A 21010-nucleotide genomic window follows, 5' to 3' on the forward strand; every position below is an offset into this window, starting at 1 on the left:
TGGGCAGGGACCCCACCCCCACCCGGGGCAGCCCTAGTCTGGGCAGGGACCCCACCCCCAGCCGGGGCAGCCTTAGTCTGGGCAGGGACCCCACCCCCAGCCGGGGCAGCCTTAGTCTGGGCAGGGACCCCCCCCCCAGCCGGGGCAGCCTTAGTCTGGGCAGGGACCCCACCCCCACCCGGGGCAGCCCTAGTCTGGGCAGGGACCCCACCCCCAGCCGGGGCAGCCTTAGTCTGGGCAGGGACCCCACCCCCAGCCGGGGCAGCCCTAGTCTGGGCAGGGACCCCACCCCCAGCCGGGGCAGCCTTAGTCTGGGCAGGGACCCCACCCCAGCCGGGGCAGCCCTAGTCTGGGCAGGGACCCCACCCCCAGCCGGGGCAGCCCTAGTCTGGGCAGGGACCCCACCCCCAGCCGGGGCAGCCTTAGCCTCTGGGCAGGGACCCCACCCCCCGCCGGGGCAGCCCTAGTCTGGGCAGGGACCCCACCCCCAGCCGGGGCAGCCCTAGTCTGGGCAGGGACCCCACCCCCACCCGGGGCAGCCCTAGTCTGGGCAGGGACCCCACCCCCAGCCGGGGCAGCCTTAGTCTGGGCAGGGACCCCACCCCCACCCGGGGCAGCCCTAGTCTGGGCAGGGACCCCACCCCCAGCCGGGGCAGCCCTAGTCTGGGCAGGGACCCCACCCCCAGCCGGGGCAGCCCTAGTCTGGGCAGGGACCCCACCCCCACCCGGGGCAGCCTTAGTCTGGGCAGGGACCCCTCCCCCAGCCGGGGCAGCCTTAGTCTGGGCAGGGACCCCACCCCCACCCGGGGCAGCCCTAGTCTGGGCAGGGACCCCACCCCCAGCCGGGGCAGCCCTAGTCTGGGCAGGGACCCCACCCCCACCCGGGGCAGCCTTAGTCTGGGCAGGGACCCCACCCCCAGCCGGGGCAGCCTTAGTCTGGGCAGGGACCCCACCCCCAGCCGGGGCAGCCTTAGTCTGGGCAGGGACCCCACCCCAGCCGGGGCAGCCCTAGTCTGGGCAGGGACCCCACCCCCAGCCGGGGCAGCCTTAGTCTGGGCAGGGACCCCACCCCCAGCCGGGGCAGCCCTAGTCTGGGCAGGGACCCCACCCCCAGCCGGGGCAGCCCTAGTCTGGGCAGGGACCCCACCCCCAGCCGGGGCAGCCCTAGTCTGGGCAGGGACCCCACCCCCAGCCGGGGCAGCCTTAGTCTGGGCAGGGACCCCCCCCCAGCCGGGGCAGCCTTAGTCTGGGCAGGGACCCCACCCCCAGCCGGGGCAGCCCTAGTCTGGGCAGGGACCCCACCCCCACCCGGGGCAGCCTTAGTCTGGGCAGGGACCCCACCCCCCCCGGGGCAGCCTTAGTCTGGGCAGGGACCCCACCCCCACCCGGGGCAGCCCTAGTCTGGGCAGGGACCCCACCCCCACCCGGGGCAGCCTTAGTCTGGGCAGGGACCCCACCCCCAGCCGGGGCAGCGCTAGTCTGGGCAGGGACCCCACCCCCACCCGGGGCAGCCTTAGTCTGGGCAGGGACCCCACCCCCAGCCGGGGCAGCCTTAGTCTGGGCAGGGACCCCACCCCCACCCGGGGCAGCCTTAGTCTGGGCAGGGACCCCACCCCCACCCGGGGCAGCCCTAGTCTGGGCAGGGACCCCACCCCCAGCCGGGGCAGCCTTAGTCTGGGCAGGGACCCCACCCCCACCCGGGGCAGCCTTAGTCTGGGCAGGGACCCCACCCCCACCCGGGGCAGCCTTAGTCTGGGCAGGGACCCCACCCCCACCCGGGGCAGCCTTAGTCTGGGCAGGGACCCCACCCCCAGCCGGGGCAGCCCTAGTCTGGGCAGGGACCCCACCCCCACCCGGGGCAGCCTTAGTCTGGGCAGGGACCCCCCCCCCAGCCGGGGCAGCCTAGTCTGGGCAGGGACCCCACCCCCACCCGGGGCAGCCCTAGTCTGGGCAGGGACCCCACCCCAGCCGGGGCAGCCCTAGTCTGGGCAGGGACCCCACCCCCACCCGGGGCAGCCCTAGTCTGGGCAGGGACCCCACCCCCAGCCGGGGCAGCCTTAGTCTGGGCAGGGACCCCCCCCCAGCCGGGGCAGCCCTAGTCTGGGCAGGGACCCCACCCCCACCCGGGGCAGCCTTAGTCTGGGCAGGGACCCCACCCCAGCCGGGGCAGCCCTAGTCTGGGCAGGGACCCCACCCCCACCCGGGGCAGCCTTAGTCTGGGCAGGGACCCCACCCCCAGCCGGGGCAGCCTTAGTCTGGGCAGGGACCCCACCCCCACCCGGGGCAGCCCTAGTCTGGGCAGGGACCCCACCCCCAGCCGGGGCAGCCTTAGTCTGGGCAGGGACCCCACCCCCAGCCAGGGCAGCCTTAGTCTGGGCAGGGACCCCACCCCCACCCGGGGCAGCCCTAGTCTGGGCAGGGACCCCACCCCCAGCCAGGGGCAGCCTAGTCTGGGCAGGGACCCCACCCCCACCCGGGGCAGCCTTAGTCTGGGCAGGGACCCCACCCCCACCCGGGGCAGCCTTAGTCTGGGCAGGGACCCCACCCCCAGCCGGGGCAGCCTTAGTCTGGGCAGGGACCCCACCCCCACCCGGGGCAGCCTTAGTCTGGGCAGGGACCCCACCCCCAGCCGGGGCAGCCTTAGTCTGGGCAGGGACCCCACCCCCACCCGGGGCAGCCTTAGTCTGGGCAGGGACCCCACCCCCACCCGGGGCAGCCCTAGTCTGGGCAGGGACCCCACCCCCCACCCGGGGCAGCCTTAGTCTGGGCAGGGACCCCACCCCCAGCCGGGGCAGCCCTAGTCTGGGCAGGGACCCCACCCCCACCCGGGGCAGCCTTAGTCTGGGCAGGGACCCCACCCCCAGCCGGGGCAGCCTTAGTCTGGGCAGGGGGCAGCCCCCACCCCCACCCAGGGGCAGCCTTAGTCTGGGCAGGGACCCCACCCCCAGCCGGGGCAGCCTTAGTCTGGGCAGGGACCCCACCCCCAGCCCGGGCAGCCCTAGTCTGGGCAGGGACCCCACCCCCCACCCCCAGCCGGGGCAGCCTTAGTCTGGGCAGGGACCCCACCCCCAGCCGGGGCAGCCTTAGTCTGGGCAGGGACCCCACCCCCAGCCGGGGCAGCCTTAGTCTGGGCAGGGACCCCACCCCCACCCGGGGCAGCCTTAGTCTGGGCAGGGACCCCACCCCCAGCCGGGGCAGCCTTAGTCTGGGCAGGGACCCCACCCCCAGCCGGGGCAGCCTTAGTCTGGGCAGGGACCCCACCCCAGCCCCCCCCGGGGCAGCCTTAGTCTGGGCAGGGACCCCACCCCCAGCCGGGGCAGCCTTAGTCTGGGCAGGGACCCCACCCCCACCCGGGGCAGCCTTAGTCTGGGCAGGGACCCCACCCCCAGCCGGGGCAGCCTTAGTCTGGGCAGGGACCCCACCCCCAGCGGGGGCAGCCTTAGTCTGGGCAGGGACCCCACCCCCACCCCGGGGCACCTAGTCTGGGCAGGGACCCCACCCCCAGCCGGGGCAGCCTTAGTCTGGGCAGGGACCCCACCCCCAGCCGGGGCAGCCTTAGTCTGGGCAGGGACCCCACCCCCAGCCGGGGCAGCCCTAGTCTGGGCAGGGACCCCACCCCCAGCCGGGGCAGCCTTAGTCTGGGCAGGGACCCCACCCCCACCCGGGGCAGCCCTAGTCTGGGCAGGGACCCCACCCCCAGCCGGGGCAGCCTTAGTCTGGGCAGGGACCCCACCCCCACCCGGGGCAGCCTTAGTCTGGGCAGGGACCCCACCCCCACCCGGGGCAGCCTTAGTCTGGGCAGGGACCCCACCCCCAGCCGGGGCAGCCCTAGTCTGGGCAGGGACCCCACCCCCAGCCGGGGCAGCCCTAGTCTGGGCAGGGACCCCACCCCCAGCCAGGGCAGCCCTAGTCTGGGCAGGGACCCCACCCCCACCCGGGGCAGCCCTAGTCTGGGCAGGGACCCCACCCCAGCCGGGGCAGCCCTAGTCTGGGCAGGGACCCCACCCCCAGCCAGGGCAGCCCTAGTCTGGGCAGGGACCCCCACCCCCCCCCCCCGGGGCAGCCTTAGTCTGGGCAGGGACCCCACCCCCAGCCGGGGCAGCCCTAGTCTGGGCAGGGACCCCACCCCCAGCCGGGGCAGCCCTAGTCTGGGCAGGGACCCCACCCCCAGCCGGGGCAGCCCTAGTCTGGGCAGGGACCCCACCCCCAGCCCGGGCAGCCCTAGTCTGGGCAGTGACCCCACCCCCACCCGGGGCAGCCTTAGTCTGGGCAGGGACCCCACCCCCAGCCGGGGCAGCCCTAGTCTGGGCAGGGACCCCACCCCCACCCGGGGCAGCCCTAGTCTGGGCAGGGACCCCACCCCCACCCGGGGCAGCCTTAGTCTGGGCAGGGACCCCACCCCCAGCCGGGGCAGCCCTAGTCTGGGCAGGGACCCCACCCCCAGCCGGGGCAGCCCTAGTCTGGGCAGGGACCCCACCCCCACCCGGGGCAGCCCTAGTCTGGGCAGGGACCCCACCCCCACCCGGGGCAGCCCTAGTCTGGGCAGGGACCCCACCCCCAGCCAGGGGCAGCCCTAGTCTGGGCAGGGACCCCACCCCCACCCGGGGCAGCCCTAGTCTGGGCAGGGACCCCACCCCCAGCCGGGGCAGCCTTAGTCTGGGCAGGGACCCCACCCCCACCCGGGGCAGCCCTAGTCTGGGCAGGGACCCCACCCCCAGCCGGGGCAGCCCTAGTCTGGGCAGGGACCCCACCCCCACCCGGGGCAGCCCTAGTCTGGGCAGGGACCCCACCCCCAGCCGGGGCAGCCTTAGTCTGGGCAGGGACCCCACCCCCACCCGGGGCAGCCCTAGTCTGGGCAGGGACCCACCCCCAGCCGGGGCAGCCCCCTAGTCTGGGCAGGGACCCCACCCCCACCCGGGGCAGCCCTAGTCTGGGCAGGGACCCCACCCCCAGCCGGGGCAGCCCTAGTCTGGGCAGGGACCCCACCCCCACCCGGGGCAGCCCTAGTCTGGGCAGGGACCCCACCCCCAGCCGGGGCAGCCCTAGTCTGGGCAGGGACCCCACCCCCAGCCGGGGCAGCCCTAGTCTGGGCAGGGACCCCACCCCCACCCGGGGCAGCCCTAGTCTGGGCAGGGACCCCACCCCCAGCCGGGGCAGCCCTAGTCTGGGCAGGGACCCCACCCCCACCCGGGGCAGCCTTAGTCTGGGCAGGGACCCCACCCCCACCCGGGGCAGCCCTAGTCTGGGCAGGGACCCCACCCCCACCCGGGGCAGCCCTAGTCTGGGCAGGGACCCCACCCCCACCCGGGGCAGCCCTAGTCTGGGCAGGGACCCCACCCCCAGCCGGGGCAGCCCTAGTCTGGGCAGGGACCCCACCCCCACCCGGGGCAGCCCTAGTCTGGGCAGGGACCCCACCCCCACCCGGGGCAGCCCTAGTCTGGGCAGGGACCCCACCCCCACCCGGGGCAGCCCTAGTCTGGGCAGGGACCCCACCCCCAGCCGGGGCAGCCCTAGTCTGGGCAGGGACCCCACCCCCACCCGGGGCAGCCCTAGTCTGGGCAGGGACCCCACCCCCAGCCCGGGGCAGCCCCTAGTCTGGGCAGGGACCCCACCCCCAGCCGGGGCAGCCCTAGTCTGGGCAGGGACCCCACCCCCACCCGGGGCAGCCCTAGTCTGGGCAGGGACCCACCCCCAGCCGGGGCAGCCCTAGTCTGGGCAGGGACCCCACCCCCACCCGGGGCAGCCCTAGTCTGGGCAGGGACCCCACCCCCACCCGGGGCAGCCTTAGTCTGGGCAGGGACCCCACCCCCACCCGGGGCAGCCCTAGTCTGGGCAGGGACCCCACCCCCACCCGGGGCAGCCTTAGTCTGGGCAGGGACCCCACCCCCACCCGGGGCAGCCTAGTCTGGGCAGGGACCCCACCCCCACCCGGGGCAGCCCTAGTCTGGGCAGGGACCCCACCCCCACCCGGGGCAGCCCTAGTCTGGGCAGGGACCCCACCCCCAGCCGGGGCAGCCTTAGTCTGGGCAGGGACCCCACCCCCACCCGGGGCAGCCCTAGTCTGGGCAGGGACCCCCCCCCAGCCGGGGCAGCCTTAGTCTGGGCAGGGACCCCACCCCCACCCGGGGCAGCCTTAGTCTGGGCAGGGACCCCACCCCCAGCCAGGGCAGCCCTAGTCTGGGCAGGGACCCCACCCCCAGCCGGGGCAGCCTTAGTCTGGGCAGGGACCCCACCCCCACCCGGGGCAGCCCTAGTCTGGGCAGGGACCCCACCCCCAGCCAGGGCAGCCCTAGTCTGGGCAGGGACCCCACCCCCAGCCAGGGCAGCCCTAGTCTGGGCAGGGACCCCACCCCCAGCCGGGGCAGCCCTAGTCTGGGCAGGGTCCCCACCCCCACCCGGGGCAGCCTTAGTCTGGGCAGGGACCCCCACCCCCACCCCCACCCCCCAGGGCAGCCTTAGTCTGGGCAGGGACCCCCACCCCCAGCCGGGGCAGCCCTAGTCTGGGCAGGGACCCCCACCCCCACCCGGGGCAGCCTTAGTCTGGGCAGGGACCCCACCCCCACCCGGGGCAGCCCTAGTCTGGGCAGGGACCCCACCCCCAGCCGGGGCAGCCTTAGTCTGGGCAGGGACCCCACCCCCACCCGGGGCAGCCCTAGTCTGGGCAGGGACCCCACCCCCACCCGGGGCAGCCCTAGTCTGGGCAGGGACCCCACCCCCAGCCGGGGCAGCCCTAGTCTGGGCAGGGACCCCACCCCCACCCGGGGCAGCCTTAGTCTGTGCAGGGACCCCACCCCCAGCCGGGGCAGCCTTAGTCTGGGCAGGGACCCCACCCCCAGCCGGGGCAGCCTTAGTCTGGGCAGGGACCCCACCCCCAGCCGGGGCAGCCTTAGTCTGGGCAGGGACCCCACCCCCAGCCGGGGCAGCCCTAGTCTGGGCAGGGACCCCACCCCCAGCCGGGGCAGCCCTAGTCTGGGCAGGGACCCCACCCCCACCCGGGGCAGCCCTAGTCTGGGCAGGGACCCCACCCCCACCCGGGGCAGCCCTAGTCTGGGCAGGGACCCCACCCCCACCCGGGGCAGCCTTAGTCTGGGCAGGGACCCCACCCCCAGCCGGGGCAGCGCTAGTCTGGGCAGGGACCCCACCCCCACCCGGGGCAGCCTTAGTCTGGGCAGGGACCCCACCCCCACCCGGGGCAGCCTTAGTCTGGGCAGGGACCCCACCCCCACCCGGGGCAGCCTTAGTCTGGGCAGGGACCCCACCCCCAGCCGGGGCAGCCTTAGTCTGGGCAGGGACCCCACCCCCACCCGGGGCAGCCCTAGTCTGGGCAGGGACCCCACCCCCACCCGGGGCAGCCTTAGTCTGGGCAGGGACCCCACCCCCAGCCGGGGCAGCGCTAGTCTGGGCAGGGACCCCACCCCCACCCGGGGCAGCCTTAGTCTGGGCAGGGACCCCACCCCCACCCGGGGCAGCCTTAGTCTGGGCAGGGACCCCACCCCCACCCGGGGCAGCCTTAGTCTGGGCAGGGACCCCACCCCCAGCCGGGGCAGCCCTAGTCTGGGCAGGGACCCCACCCCCACCCGGGGCAGCCTTAGTCTGGGCAGGGACCCCACCCCCAGCCGGGGCAGCCCTAGTCTGGGCAGGGACCCCACCCCCACCCGGGGCAGCCTTAGTCTGGGCAGGGACCCCACCCCCACCCGGGGCAGCCTTAGTCTGGGCAGGGACCCCACCCCCACCCGGGGCAGCCCTAGTCTGGGCAGGGACCCCACCCCCACCCGGGGCAGCCCTAGTCTGGGCAGGGACCCCACCCCCAGCCGGGGCAGCCCTAGTCTGGGCAGGGACCCCACCCCCACCCGGGGCAGCCTTAGTCTGGGCAGGGACCCCACCCCCACCCGGGGCAGCCCTAGTCTGGGCAGGGACCCCACCCCCACCCGGGGCAGCCTTAGTCTGGGCAGGGACCCCACCCCCACCCGGGGCAGCCCTAGTCTGGGCAGGGACCCCACCCCCAGCCGGGGCAGCCTTAGTCTGGGCAGGGACCCCACCCCCACCCGGGGCAGCCTTAGTCTGGGCAGGGACCCCACCCCCACCCGGGGCAGCCCTAGTCTGGGCAGGGACCCCACCCCCAGCCGGGGCAGCCCTAGTCTGGGCAGGGACCCCACCCCCACCCGGGGCAGCCTTAGTCTGGGCAGGGACCCCACCCCCACCCGGGGCAGCCTTAGTCTGGGCAGGGACCCCACCCCCAGCCGGGGCAGCCTTAGTCTGGGCAGGGACCCCACCCCCAGCCGGGGCAGCCTTAGTCTGGGCAGGGACCCCACCCCCACCCGGGGCAGCCTTAGTCTGGGCAGGGACCCCACCCCCACCCGGGGCAGCCTTAGTCTGGGCAGGGACCCCACCCCCACCCGGGGCAGCCTTAGTCTGGGCAGGGACCCCACCCCCACCCGGGGCAGCCTTAGTCTGGGCAGGGACCCCACCCCCAGCCGGGGCAGCCTTAGTCTGGGCAGGGACCCCACCCCCAGCCGGGGCAGCCCTAGTCTGGGCAGGGACCCCACCCCCACCCGGGGCAGCCTTAGTCTGGGCAGGGACCCCACCCCCACCCGGGGCAGCCTTAGTCTGGGCAGGGACCCCACCCCCACCCGGGGCAGCCCTAGTCTGGGCAGGGACCCCACCCCCAGCCAGGGCAGCCTTAGTCTGGGCAGGGACCCCACCCCCAGCCAGGGCAGCCTTAGTCTGGGCAGGGACCCCACCCCCAGCCAGGGCAGCCTTAGTCTGGGCAGGGACCCCACCCCCACCCGGGGCAGCCTTAGTCTGGGCAGGGACCCCACCCCCAGCCGGGGCAGCCTTAGTCTGGGCAGGGACCCCACCCCCAGCCAGGGCAGCCTTAGTCTGGGCAGGGACCCCACCCCCACCCGGGGCAGCCTTAGTCTGGGCAGGGACCCCACCCCCAGCCAGGGCAGCCTTAGTCTGGGCAGGGACCCCACCCCCACCCGGGGCAGCCCTAGTCTGGGCAGGGACCCCACCCCCAGCCGGGGCAGCCCTAGTCTGGGCAGGGACCCCACCCCCACCCGGGGCAGCCTTAGTCTGGGCAGGGACCCCACCCCCAGCCGGGGCAGCCTTAGTCTGGGCAGGGACCCCACCCCCACCCGGGGCAGCCCTAGTCTGGGCAGGGACCCCACCCCCACCCGGGGCAGCCTTAGTCTGGGCAGGGACCCCACCCCCACCCGGGGCAGCCTTAGTCTGGGCAGGGACCCCACCCCCACCCGGGGCAGCCCTAGTCTGGGCAGGGACCCCACCCCCACCCGGGGCAGCCCTAGTCTGGGCAGGGACCCCACCCCCACCCGGGGCAGCCTTAGTCTGGGCAGGGACCCCACCCCCAGCCGGGGCAGCCCTAGTCTGGGCAGGGACCCCACCCCCACCCGGGGCAGCCTTAGTCTGGGCAGGGACCCCACCCCCAGCCAGGGCAGCCTTAGTCTGGGCAGGGACCCCACCCCCACCCGGGGCAGCCTTAGTCTGGGCAGGGACCCCACCCCCAGCCGGGGCAGCCCTAGTCTGGGCAGGGACCCCACCCCCAGCCGGGGCAGCCCTAGTCTGGGCAGGGACCCCACCCCCAGCCGGGGCAGCCCTAGTCTGGGCAGGGACCCCACCCCCACCCGGGGCAGCCTTAGTCTGGGCAGGGACCCCAGGGACCCCACCCCCACCCGGGGCAGCCCTAGTCTGGGCAGGGACCCCACCCCCAGCCGGGGCAGCCTTAGTCTGGGCAGGGACCCCACCCCCAGCCGGGGCAGCCCTAGTCTGGGCAGGGACCCCACCCCCACCCGGGGCAGCCTTAGTCTGGGCAGGGACCCCACCCCCAGCCGGGGCAGCCTTAGTCTGGGCAGGGACCCCACCCCCACCCGGGGCAGCCCTAGTCTGGGCAGGGACCCCACCCCCAGCCAGGGCAGCCTTAGTCTGGGCAGGGACCCCACCCCAGCCGGGGCAGCCCTAGTCTGGGCAGGGACCCCACCCCCACCCGGGGCAGCCCTAGTCTGGGCAGGGACCCCACCCCCAGCCGGGGCAGCCCTAGTCTGGGCAGGGACCCCACCCCCACCCGGGGCAGCCCTAGTCTGGGCAGGGACCCCACCCCCACCCGGGGCAGCCCTAGTCTGGGCAGGGACCCCACCCCCAGCCAGGGCAGCCTTAGTCTGGGCAGGGACCCCACCCCCACCCGGGGCAGCCTTAGTCTGGGCAGGGACCCCACCCCCACCCGGGGCAGCCTTAGTCTGGGCAGGGACCCCACCCCCAGCCGGGGCAGCCCTAGTCTGGGCAGGGACCCCACCCCCAGCCGGGGCAGCCCCCTAGTCTGGGCAGGGACCCCACCCCCACCCGGGGCAGCCTTAGTCTGGGCAGGGACCCCACCCCCACCCGGGGCAGCCCTAGTCTGGGCAGGGACCCCACCCCCACCCGGGGCAGCCCTAGTCTGGGCAGGGACCCCACCCCCACCCGGGGCAGCCTTAGTCTGGGCAGGGACCCCACCCCCACCCGGGGCAGCCCTAGTCTGGGCAGGGACCCCACCCCCACCCGGGGCAGCCCTAGTCTGGGCAGGGACCCCACCCCCACCCGGGGCAGCCTTAGTCTGGGCAGGGACCCCACCCCCACCCGGGGCAGCCTTAGTCTGGGCAGGGACCCCACCCCCACCCAGGGCAGCCCTAGTCTGGGCAGGGACCCCACCCCCACCCGGGGCAGCCCTAGTCTGGGCAGGGACCCCACCCCCACCCGGGGCAGCCCTAGTCTGGGCAGGGACCCCACCCCCAGCCGGGGCAGCCCTAGTCTGGGCAGGGACCCCACCCCCACCCAGGGCACCCTTAGTCTGGGCAGGGACCCCACCCCCACCCGGGGCAGCCCTAGTCTGGGCAGGGACCCCACCCCCACCCAGGGCAGCCTTAGTCTGGGCAGGGACCCCACCCCCACCCGGGGCAGCCCTAGTCTGGGCAGGGACCCCACCCCCACCCGGGGCAGCCTTAGTCTGGGCAGGGACCCCACCCCCACCCGGGGCAGCCTTAGTCTGGGCAGGGACCCCACCCCCAGCCAGGGCAGCCTTAGTCTGGACAGGGACCCCACCCCCAGCCAGGGCAGCCTTAGTCTGGGCAGGGACCCCACCCCCAGCCAGGGCAGCCTTAGTCTGGGCAGGGACCCCACCCCCAGCCGGGGCAGCCTTAGTCTGGGCAGGGACCCCACCCCCAGCCGGGGCAGCCCTAGTCTGGGCAGGGACCCCACCCCCAGCCGGGGCAGCCTTAGTCTGGGCAGGGACCCCACCCCCAGCCGGGGCAGCCTTAGTCTGGGCAGGGACCCCACCCCCAGCCGGGGCAGCCTTAGTCTGGGCAGGGACCCCACCCCCACCCGGGGCAGCCTTAGTCTGGGCAGGGACCCCACCCCCAGCCAGGGCAGCCTTAGTCTGGGCAGGGACCCCACCCCCAGCCGGGGCAGCCCTAGTCTGGGCAGGGACCCCACCCCCACCCGGGGCAGCCTTAGTCTGGGCAGGGACCCCACCCCCAGCCGGGGCAGCCTTAGTCTGGGCAGGGACCCCACCCCCACCCGGGGCAGCCCTAGTCTGGGCAGGGACCCCACCCCCAGCCGGGGCAGCCCTAGTCTGGGCAGGGACCCCACCCCCACCCGGGGCAGCCCTAGTCTGGGCAGGGACCCCACCCCCACCCGGGGCAGCCCTAGTCTGGGCAGGGACCCCACCCCCACCCGGGGCAGCCCTAGTCTGGGCAGGGACCCCACCCCCACCCGGGGCAGCCTTAGTCTGGGCAGGGACCCCACCCCCACCCGGGGCAGCCTTAGTCTGGGCAGGGACCCCACCCCCAGCCGGGGCAGCCTTAGTCTGGGCAGGGACCCCACCCCCACCCGGGGCAGCCTTAGTCTGGGCAGGGACCCCACCCCCAGCCGGGGCAGCCTTAGTCTGGGCAGGGACCCCACCCCCACCCGGGGCAGCCCTAGTCTGGGCAGGGACCCCACCCCCAGCCGGGGCAGCCCTAGTCTGGGCAGGGACCCCACCCCCAGCCGGGGCAGCCCTAGTCTGGGCAGGGGCCCCACCCCCACCCGGGGCAGCCCTAGTCTGGGCAGGGACCCCACCCCCACCCGGGGCAGCCTTAGTCTGGGCAGGGACCCCACCCCCACCCGGGGCAGCCTTAGTCTGGGCAGGGACCCCACCCCCAGCCGGGGCAGCCCTAGTCTGGGCAGGGACCCCACCCCCAGCCGGGGCAGCCCTAGTCTGGGCAGGGGCCCCACCCCCACCCGGGGCAGCCCTAGTCTGGGCAGGGACCCCACCCCCACCCGGGGCAGCCTTAGTCTGGGCAGGGACCCCACCCCCACCCGGGGCAGCCTTAGTCTGGGCAGGGACCCCCACCCCCACCCGGGGCAGCCTTAGTCTGGGCAGGGACCCCACCCCCAGCCGGGGCAGCCCTAGTCTGGGCAGGGACCCCACCCCCACCCGGGGCAGCCCTAGTCTGGGCAGGGACCCCACCCCCAGCCGGGGCAGCCTTAGTCTGGGCAGGGACCCCACCCCCACCCGGGGCAGCCTTAGTCTGGGCAGGGGCCCCACCCCCAGCCGGGGCAGCCTTAGTCTGGGCAGGGACCCCACCCCCACCCGGGGCAGCCCTAGTCTGGGCAGGGACCCACCCCCAGCCGGGGCAGCCCTAGTCTGGGCAGGGACCCCACCCCCACCCGGGGCAGCCTTAGTCTGGGCAGGGACCCCACCCCCACCCGGGGCAGCCCTAGTCTGGGCAGGGACCCCACCCCCACCCGGGGCAGCCCTAGTCTGGGCAGGGACCCCACCCCCAGCCGGGGCAGCCCTAGTCTGGGCAGGGACCCCACCCCCACCAGGGGCAGCCTTAGTCTGGGCAGGGACCCCACCCCCAGCCGGGGCAGCCCTAGTCTGGGCAGGGACCCCACCCCCAGCCGGGGCAGCCCTAGTCTGGGCAGGGACCCCACCCCCGCCCGGGGCAGCCTTAGTCTGGGCAGGGACCCCACCCCCACCCGGGGCAGCCTTAGTCTGGGCAGGGACCCCACCCCCAGCCGGGGCAGCCTTAGTCTGGGCAGGGACCCCACCCCCAGCCGGGGCAGCCCTTGTCTGGGCAGGGACCCCACCCCCACCCAGGGCAGCCTTAGTCTGGGCAGGGACCCCACCCCCACCCGGGGCAGCCTTAGTCTGGGCAGGGACCCCACCCCCAGCCGGGGCAGCCTTAGTCTGGGCAGGGACCCCACCCCCACCCGGGGCAGCCCTAGTCTGGGCAGGGACCCCACCCCCACCCGGGGCAGCCTTAGTCTGGGCAGGGACCCCACCCCCAGCCGGGGCAGCCCTAGTCTGGGCAGGGACCCCACCCCCACCCGGGGCAGCCCTAGTCTGGGCAGGGACCCCACCCCCAGCCAGGGCAGCCTTAGTCTGGGCAGGGACCCCACCCCCACCCGGGGCAGCCTTAGTCTGGGCAGGGACCCCCCCCCCAGCCGGGGCAGCCCTAGTCTGGGCAGGGACCCCACCCCCACCCGGGGAAGCCTTAGTCTGGGCAGGGACCCCACCCCCACCCGGGGCAGCCTTAGTCTGGGCAGGGACCCCACCCCCAGCCGGGGCAGCCTTAGTCTGGGCAGGGACCCCACCCCCACCCGGGGCAGCCTTAGTCTGGGCAGGGACCCCACCCCCACCCGGGGCAGCCTTAGTCTGGGCAGGGACCCCACCCCCAGCCGGGGCAGCCTTAGTCTGGGCAGGGACCCCACCCCCAGCCAGGGCAGCCCTAGTCTGGGCAGGGACCCCACCCCCAGCCAGGGCAGCCCTAGTCTGGGCAGGGACCCCACCCCCACCCGGGGCAGCCCTAGTCTGGGCAGGGACCCCACCCCCACCCGGGGCACCCTTAGTCTGGGCAGGGACCCCACCCCCACCCGGGGCAGCCTTAGTCTGGGCAGGGACCCCACCCCCACCCGGGGCAGCCCTAGTCTGGGCAGGGACCCCACCCCCAGCCGGGGCAGCCCTAGTCTGGGCAGGGACCCCACCCCCAGCCGGGGCAGCCTTAGTCTGGGCAGGGACCCCACCCCCAGCCAGGGCAGCCTTAGTCTGGGCAGGGACCCCACCCCCAGCCAGGGCAGCCCTAGTCTGGGCAGGGACCCCACCCCCAGCCAGGGCAGCCCTAGTCTGGGCAGGGACCCCACCCCCACCCGGGGCAGCCTTAGTCTGGGCAGGGACCCCACCCCCACCCGGGGCAGCCTTAGTCTGGGCAGGGACCCCACCCCCAGCCGGGGCAGCCCTAGTCTGGGCAGGGACCCCACCCCAGCCGGGGCAGCCCTAGTCTGGGCAGGGACCCCACCCCCACCCGGGGCAGCCCTAGTCTGGGCAGGGACCCCCACCCCCAGCCGGGGCAGCCCTAGTCTGGGCAGGGACCCCACCCCCACCCGGGGCAGCCCTAGTCTGGGCAGGGACCCCACCCCCAGCCGGGGCAGCCCTAGTCTGGGCAGGGACCCCACCCCCAGACGGGGCAGCCTTAGTCTGGGCAGGGACCCCACCCCCACCCGGGGCAGCCTTAGTCTGGGCAGGGACCCCACCCCCACCCGGGGCAGCCCTAGTCTGGGCAGGGACCCCACCCCCAGCCAGGGCAGCCTTAGTCTGGGCAGGGACCCCACCCCCAGCCGGGGCAGCCTTAGTCTGGGCAGGGACCCCACCCCCACCCGGGGCAGCCTTAGTCTGGGCAGGGACCCCACCCCCAGCCGGGGCAGCCCTAGTCTGGGCAGGGACCCCACCCCCACCCGGGGCAGCCCTAGTCTGGGCAGGGACCCCACCCCCACCCGGGGCAGCCCTAGTCTGGGCAGGGACCCCACCCCCACCCGGGGCAGCCCTAGTCTGGGCAGGGACCCCACCCCCACCCGGGGCAGCCCTAGTCTGGGCAGGGACCCCACCCCCACCCGGGGCAGCCCTAGTCTGTGCAGGGACCCCACCCCCAGCCGGGGCAGCCTTAGTCTGGGCAGGGACCCCACCCCCAGCCGGGGCAGCCCTAGTCTGGGCAGGGACCCCACCCCCAGCCGGGGCAGCCCTAGTCTGGGCAGGGACCCCACCCCCACCCGGGGCAGCCTTAGTCTGGGCAGGGACCCCACCCCCAGCCGGGGCAGCCCTAGTCTGGGCAGGGACCCCACCCCCACCCGGGGCAGCCTTAGTCTGGGCAGGGACCCCACCCCCAGCCGGGGCAGCGCTAGTCTGGGCAGGGACCCCACCCCCACCCGGGGCAGCCTTAGTCTGGGCAGGGACCCCACCCCCACCCGGGGCAGCCTTAGTCTGGGCAGGGACCCCACCCCCACCCGGGGCAGCCTTAGTCTGGGCAGGGACCCCACCCCCAGCCGGGGCAGCCTTAGTCTGGGCAGGGACCCCACCCCCACCCGGGGCAGCCTTAGTCTGGGCAGGGACCCCACCCCCAGCCGGGGCAGCCCTAGTCTGGGCAGGGACCCCACCCCCACCCGGGGCAGCCTTAGTCTGGGCAGGGACCCCACCCCCAGCCGGGGCAGCCTTAGTCTGGGCAGGGACCCCACCCCCACCCGGGGCAGCCCTAGTCTGGGCAGGGACCCCACCCCCACCCGGGGCAGCCTTAGTCTGGGCAGGGACCCCACCCCCACCCGGGGCAGCCTTAGTCTGGGCAGGGACCCCACCCCCACCCGGGGCAGCCTTAGTCTGGGCAGGGACCCCACCCCCACCCGGGGCAGCCTTAGTCTGGGCAGGGACCCCACCCCCACCCGGGGCAGCCCTAGTCTGGGCAGGGACCCCACCCCCACCCGGGGCAGCCTTAGTCTGGGCAGGGACCCCACCCCCACCCGGGGCAGCCTTAGTCTGGGCAGGGACCCCACCCCCACCCGGGGCAGCCTTAGTCTGGGCAGGGACCCCACCCCCACCCGGGGCAGCCCTAGTCTGTGCAGGGACCCCACCCCCAGCCGGGGCAGCCTTAGTCTGGGCAGGGACCCCACCCCCACCCGGGGCAGCCTTAGTCTGGGCAGGGACCCCACCCCCACCCGGGGCAGCCCTAGTCTGGGCAGGGACCCCACCCCCAGCCGGGGCAGCCCTAGTCTGGGCAGGGACCCCACCCCCACCCGGGGCAGCCTTAGTCTGGGCAGGGACCCCACCCCCACCCGGGGCAGCCTTAGTCTGGGCAGGGACCCCACCCCCAGCCGGGGCAGCCTTAGTCTGGGCAGGGACCCCACCCCCAGCCGGGGCAGCCCTAGTCTGGGCAGGGACCCCACCCCCACCCGGGGCAGCCTTAGTCTGGGCAGGGACCCCACCCCCACCCGGGGCAGCCTTAGTCTGGGCAGGGACCCCACCCCCACCCGGGGCAGCCTTAGTCTGGGCAGGGACCCCACCCCCACCCGGGGCAGCCCTAGTCTGTGCAGGGACCCCACCCCCAGCCGGGGCAGCCTTAGTCTGGGCAGGGACCCCACCCCCACCCGGGGCAGCCTTAGTCTGGGCAGGGACCCCACCCCCACCCGGGGCAGCCCTAGTCTGGGCAGGGACCCCACCCCCAGCCGGGGCAGCGCTAGTCTGGGCAGGGACCCCACCCCCACCCGGGGCAGCCTTAGTCTGGGCAGGGACCCCACCCCCACCCGGGGCAGCCTTAGTCTGGGCAGGGACCCCACCCCCAGCCGGGGCAGCCTTAGTCTGGGCAGGGACCCCACCCCCAGCCGGGGCAGCCCTAGTCTGGGCAGGGACCCCACCCCCAGCCGGGGCAGCCTTAGTCTGGGCAGGGACCCCACCCCCAGCCGGGGCAGCCCTAGTCTGGGCAGGGACCCCACCCCCACCCGGGGCAGCCTTAGTCTGGGCAGGGACCCCACCCCCACCCGGGGCAGCCTTAGTCTGGGCAGGGACCCCACCCCCACCCGGGGCAGCCTTAGTCTGGGCAGGGACCCCACCCCCACCCGGGGCAGCCTTAGTCTGGGCAGGGACCCCACCCCCAGCCGGGGCAGCCTTAGTCTGGGCAGGGACCCCACCCCCACCCTGGGCAGCCCTAGTCTGGGCAGGGACCCCACCCCCAGCCGGGGCAGCCTTAGTCTGGGCAGGGACCCCACCCCCACCCGGGGCAGCCTTAGTCTGGGCAGGGACCCCACCCCCAGCCAGGGCAGCCCTAGTCTGGGCAGGGACCCCACCCCCACCCGGGGCAGCCTTAGTCTGGGCAGGGACCCCACCCCCAGCCGGGGCAGCCTTAGTCTGGGCAGGGACCCCACCCCCACCCGGGGCAGCCTTAGTCTGGGCAGGGACCCCACCCCCAGCCGGGGCAGCCCTAGTCTGGGCAGGGACCCCACCCCCAGCCGGGGCAGCCTTAGTCTGGGCAGGGACCCCACCCCCAGCCGGGGCAGCCCTAGTCTGGGCAGGGACCCCACCCCCAGCCGGGGCAGCCTTAGTCTGGGCAGGGACCCCACCCCCAGCCAGGGCAGCCCTAGTCTGGGCAGGGACCCCACCCCCACCCAGGGCAGCCTTAGTCTGGGCAGGGACCCCACCCCCAGCCGGGGCAGCCTTAGTCTGGGCAGGGACCCCACCCCCAGCCAGGGCAGCCTTAGTCTGGGCAGGGACCCCACCCCCACCCGGGGCAGCCTTAGTCTGGGCAGGGACCCCACCCCCACCCGGGGCAGACCTAGTCTGGGCAGGGACCCCACCCCCAGCCGGGGCAGCCCTAGTCTGGGCAGGGACCCCACCCCCAGCCAGGGCAGCCTTAGTCTGGGCAGGGACCCCACCCCCACCCGGGGCAGCCCTAGTCTGGGCAGGGACCCCACCCCCACCCGGGGCAGCCTTAGTCTGGGCAGGGACCCCACCCCCACCCGGGGCAGCCCTAGTCTGGGCAGGGACCCCACCCCCACCCGGGGCAGCCTTAGTCTGGGCAGGGACCCCACCCCCACCCGGGGCAGCCTTAGTCTGGGCAGGGACCCCACCCCCAGCCAGGGCAGCCCTAGTCTGGGCAGGGACCCCACCCCCAGCCGGGGCAGCCCTAGTCTGGGCAGGGACCCCACCCCCACCCGGGGCAGCCTTAGTCTGGGCAGGGACCCCACCCCCAGCCTGGGCAGCCCTAGTCTGGGCAGGGACCCCACCCCCACCCGGGGCAGCCTTAGTCTGGGCAGGGACCCCACCCCCAGCCGGGGCAGCCCTAGTCTGGGCAGGGACCCCACCCCCAGCCGGGGCAGCCCTAGTCTGGGCAGGGACCCCACCCCCACCCGGGGCAGCCTTAGTCTGGGCAGGGACCCCACCCCCACCCGGGGCAGCCCTAGTCTGGGCAGGGACCCCACCCCCAGCCGGGGCAGCCTTAGTCTGGGCAGGGACCCCACCCCCAGCCGGGGCAGCCTTAGTCTGGGCAGGGACCCCACCCCCAGCCGGGGCAGCCTTAGTCTGGGCAGGGACCCCACCCCCAGCCGGGGCAGCCCTAGTCTGGGCAGGGACCCCACCCCCAGCCGGGGCAGCCCTAGTCTGGGCAGGGACCCCACCCCCACCCGGGGCAGCCTTAGTCTGGGCAGGGACCCCACCCCCAGCCGGGGCAGCCTTAGTCTGGGCAGGGACCCCACCCCCACCCGGGGCAGCCTTAGTCTGGGCAGGGACCCCACCCCCACCCGGGGCAGCCCTAGTCTGGGCAGGGACCCCACCCCCAGCCGGGGCAGCCTTAGTCTGGGCAGGGACCCCACCCCCACCCGGGGCAGCCTTAGTCTGGGCAGGGACCCCACCCCCACCCGGGGCAGCCCTGGTCTGGGCAGGGACCCCACCGCCACCCGGGGCAGCCTTAGTCTGGGCAGGAACCCCACCCCCAGCCGGGGCAGCCCTAGTCTGGGCAGGGTCCCCACCCCCAGCCGGGGCAGCCCTAGTCTGGGCAGGGACCCCACCCACAGCCGGGGCAGCCTTAGTCTGGGCAGGGTCCCCACCCCCAGCCGGGGCAGCCCTAGTCTGGGCAGGGACCCCACCCCCAGCCAGGGCAGCCCTAGTCTGGGCAGGGACCCCACCCCCACCCGGGGCAGCCCTAGTCTGGGCAGGGCCCCCACCCCCACCCGGGGCAGCCTTAGTCTGGGCAGGGACCCCACCCCCAGCCGGGGCAGCCCTAGTCTGGGCAGGGACCCCACCCCCACCCGGGGCAGCCTTAGCCTCTGGGCCCCTGCTGGCAGCTCCTGGGGTCCAGGCAGGCGTGTGCAGTGTGCTCGCACGAACCCCGTCCCCCTCGCACCAGTGCCAGCACCCGCCGCCCGTCCCTCGCACAGCCGCGTCCCTTCCCACTCGCACCAGTGCCAGCACCCGCCGCCCGTCCCTCGCACGCCCGCGTCCCGTCCCCCTCGCACCAGTGTCAGCACCCGCCGCCCGTCCCTCGCACGCCCGCGTCCCGTCCCCCTCGCACCAGTGCCAGCACCCGCCGCCCGTCCCTCGCACACCCGCGTCCCGTCCCCCTCGCACCAGTGTCAGCACCCGCCGCCCGTCCCTCGCACACCCGCGTCCCGTCCCCCTCGCACCAGTGCCAGCACCCGCCGCCCGTCCCTCGCACACCCGCGTCCCGTCCCCCTCGCACCAGTGTCAGCACCCGCCGCCCGTCCCTCGCACACCCGCGTCCCGTCCCCCTCGCACCAGTGCCAGCACCCACCGCCCGTCCCTCGCACAGCCGCGTCCCGTCCCCCTCGCACCAGTGCCAGCACCCACCGCCCGTCCCTCGCACAGCCGCGTCCCGTCCCACTCGCACCAGTGCCAGCACCCGCCGCCCGTCCCTCGCACACCCGCGTCCCGTCCCCCTCGCACCAGTGCCAGCACCCACCGCCCGTCCCTCGCACAGCCGCGTCCCGTCCCCCTCGCACCAGTGCCAGCACCCGCCGCCCGTCCCTCGCACACCCGCGTCCCGTCCCCCTCGCACCAGTGCCAGCACCCGCCGCCCGTCCCTCGCACAGCCGCGTCCCGTACCCCTCGCACCAGTGCCAGCACCCGCCGCCCGTCCCTCGCACAGCCGCGTCCCGTCCCCCTCGCACCAGTGCCAGCACCCGCCGCCCGTCCCTCGCACACCCGCGTTCTGTCCCACTCGCACCACCCTGTGCACAACTATTGTACACCAGCGTTCGTCCCTCTTGCACTAGTGCCCTGCTCTCCTGCTATGCACCACTACTCATCTCTCTCCCACCGTGCAGCTGGATCCACCCCTCTCGCACTGGGGCCCGCTCCTCTCTCAGCACCACCTAGGGCTGCGCTTTCTCGCACAAGCACTTGTGCCCAGGCTGTCCCTGCTGGCACGGGCAGTGCCAGGCCCATGCCCGCGGCCCACTTGCAGCTGCCTGCAGGCGCCGTGCCCCCCCCGCGGCAGCACTCACAGCGGGTGGGCAAGGCCCAGGGCCAGTGCCCAGGCCAGGCACAGGGCTCCCACGGTGCCGCGCATGCTGAGGTCTCTGGCCTGCAGCTCCGGCACCTCCCTATATAGAGTGGGAGGCATCACACGCCCCCCCCCATTAACCCCGCACGTGCCAGGGCCCTGCTTGCAGCGAGGACCCCAGCACAGCAGCAGCCGGGGGCTGGGGAGATCCTGGAGCTGAGCCGGGCCGGGGCCCTGGGCCATAGTGGGGGGGAGCTGTCTGCTCTGGGGACCCGAGGCTGCTCTGCAGGGACTCGGGGAGCATCTGTCTGTGCAGGGCCCGGCGGAGGTCGGGGGGGTCATGTTGCCCATGGCCCAGCCGCCTGCCCCCTGGCCCGGGGAAGGGTGGGAACGGGGAGGGGGAGGGCTGGGAGCTGAGCAGATGTGGCCGGGGGAAGGGTGGGAACGGGGGGGGGAGCTGGGAGCTGTGCAGACGTGGCCGGGGGAAGGGTGGGAACGGGGGGGAGGCTGGGAGCTGGGCAGACGTGGCCGGGGGAAGGGTGGGAACGGGGGGGGGGAGGGCTGGGAGCTGGGCAGACGTGGCCGGGGGAAGGGTGGGAACGGGGGGGGGGGCTGGGAGCTGGGCAGACGTGGCCGGGGGAAGGGTGGGAACGGGGGGAGGGGGCTGGGAGCTGGGCAGACGTGGCCGGGGGAAGGGTGGGAAC

The 21010-nt window shown here is 75.3% G+C and overlaps 1 protein-coding gene across 3 annotated transcripts in view; it reads right to left on the reverse strand.

The window, feature by feature from the left end:
* Window positions 1-20447, reverse strand: part of HPX (hemopexin) — a 64593-nt gene extending 44146 nt beyond the window's left edge. The window contains exon 1 of one of the 3 annotated variants that reach the window (XM_089775851.1): window positions 20308-20447. In XM_089775851.1, the coding sequence (XP_089631977.1) occupies window positions 20308-20426 (119 nt within the window). In that variant the 5' untranslated portion in view covers window positions 20427-20447. The remainder of the gene's footprint in view (window positions 1-20307) is intronic. The other 2 variants (XM_089775850.1, XM_089775852.1) reach the window with 2 other exon arrangements.
* Between the last annotated feature and the right edge of the window lie 563 nt (window positions 20448-21010).

The sequence above is a fragment of the Pelodiscus sinensis genome, chromosome 1, assembly GCF_052426305.1.
Source record: "Pelodiscus sinensis isolate ZL-2025 chromosome 1, ASM5242630v1, whole genome shotgun sequence".
Taxonomy (NCBI): Eukaryota; Metazoa; Chordata; order Testudines; family Trionychidae; genus Pelodiscus; species Pelodiscus sinensis.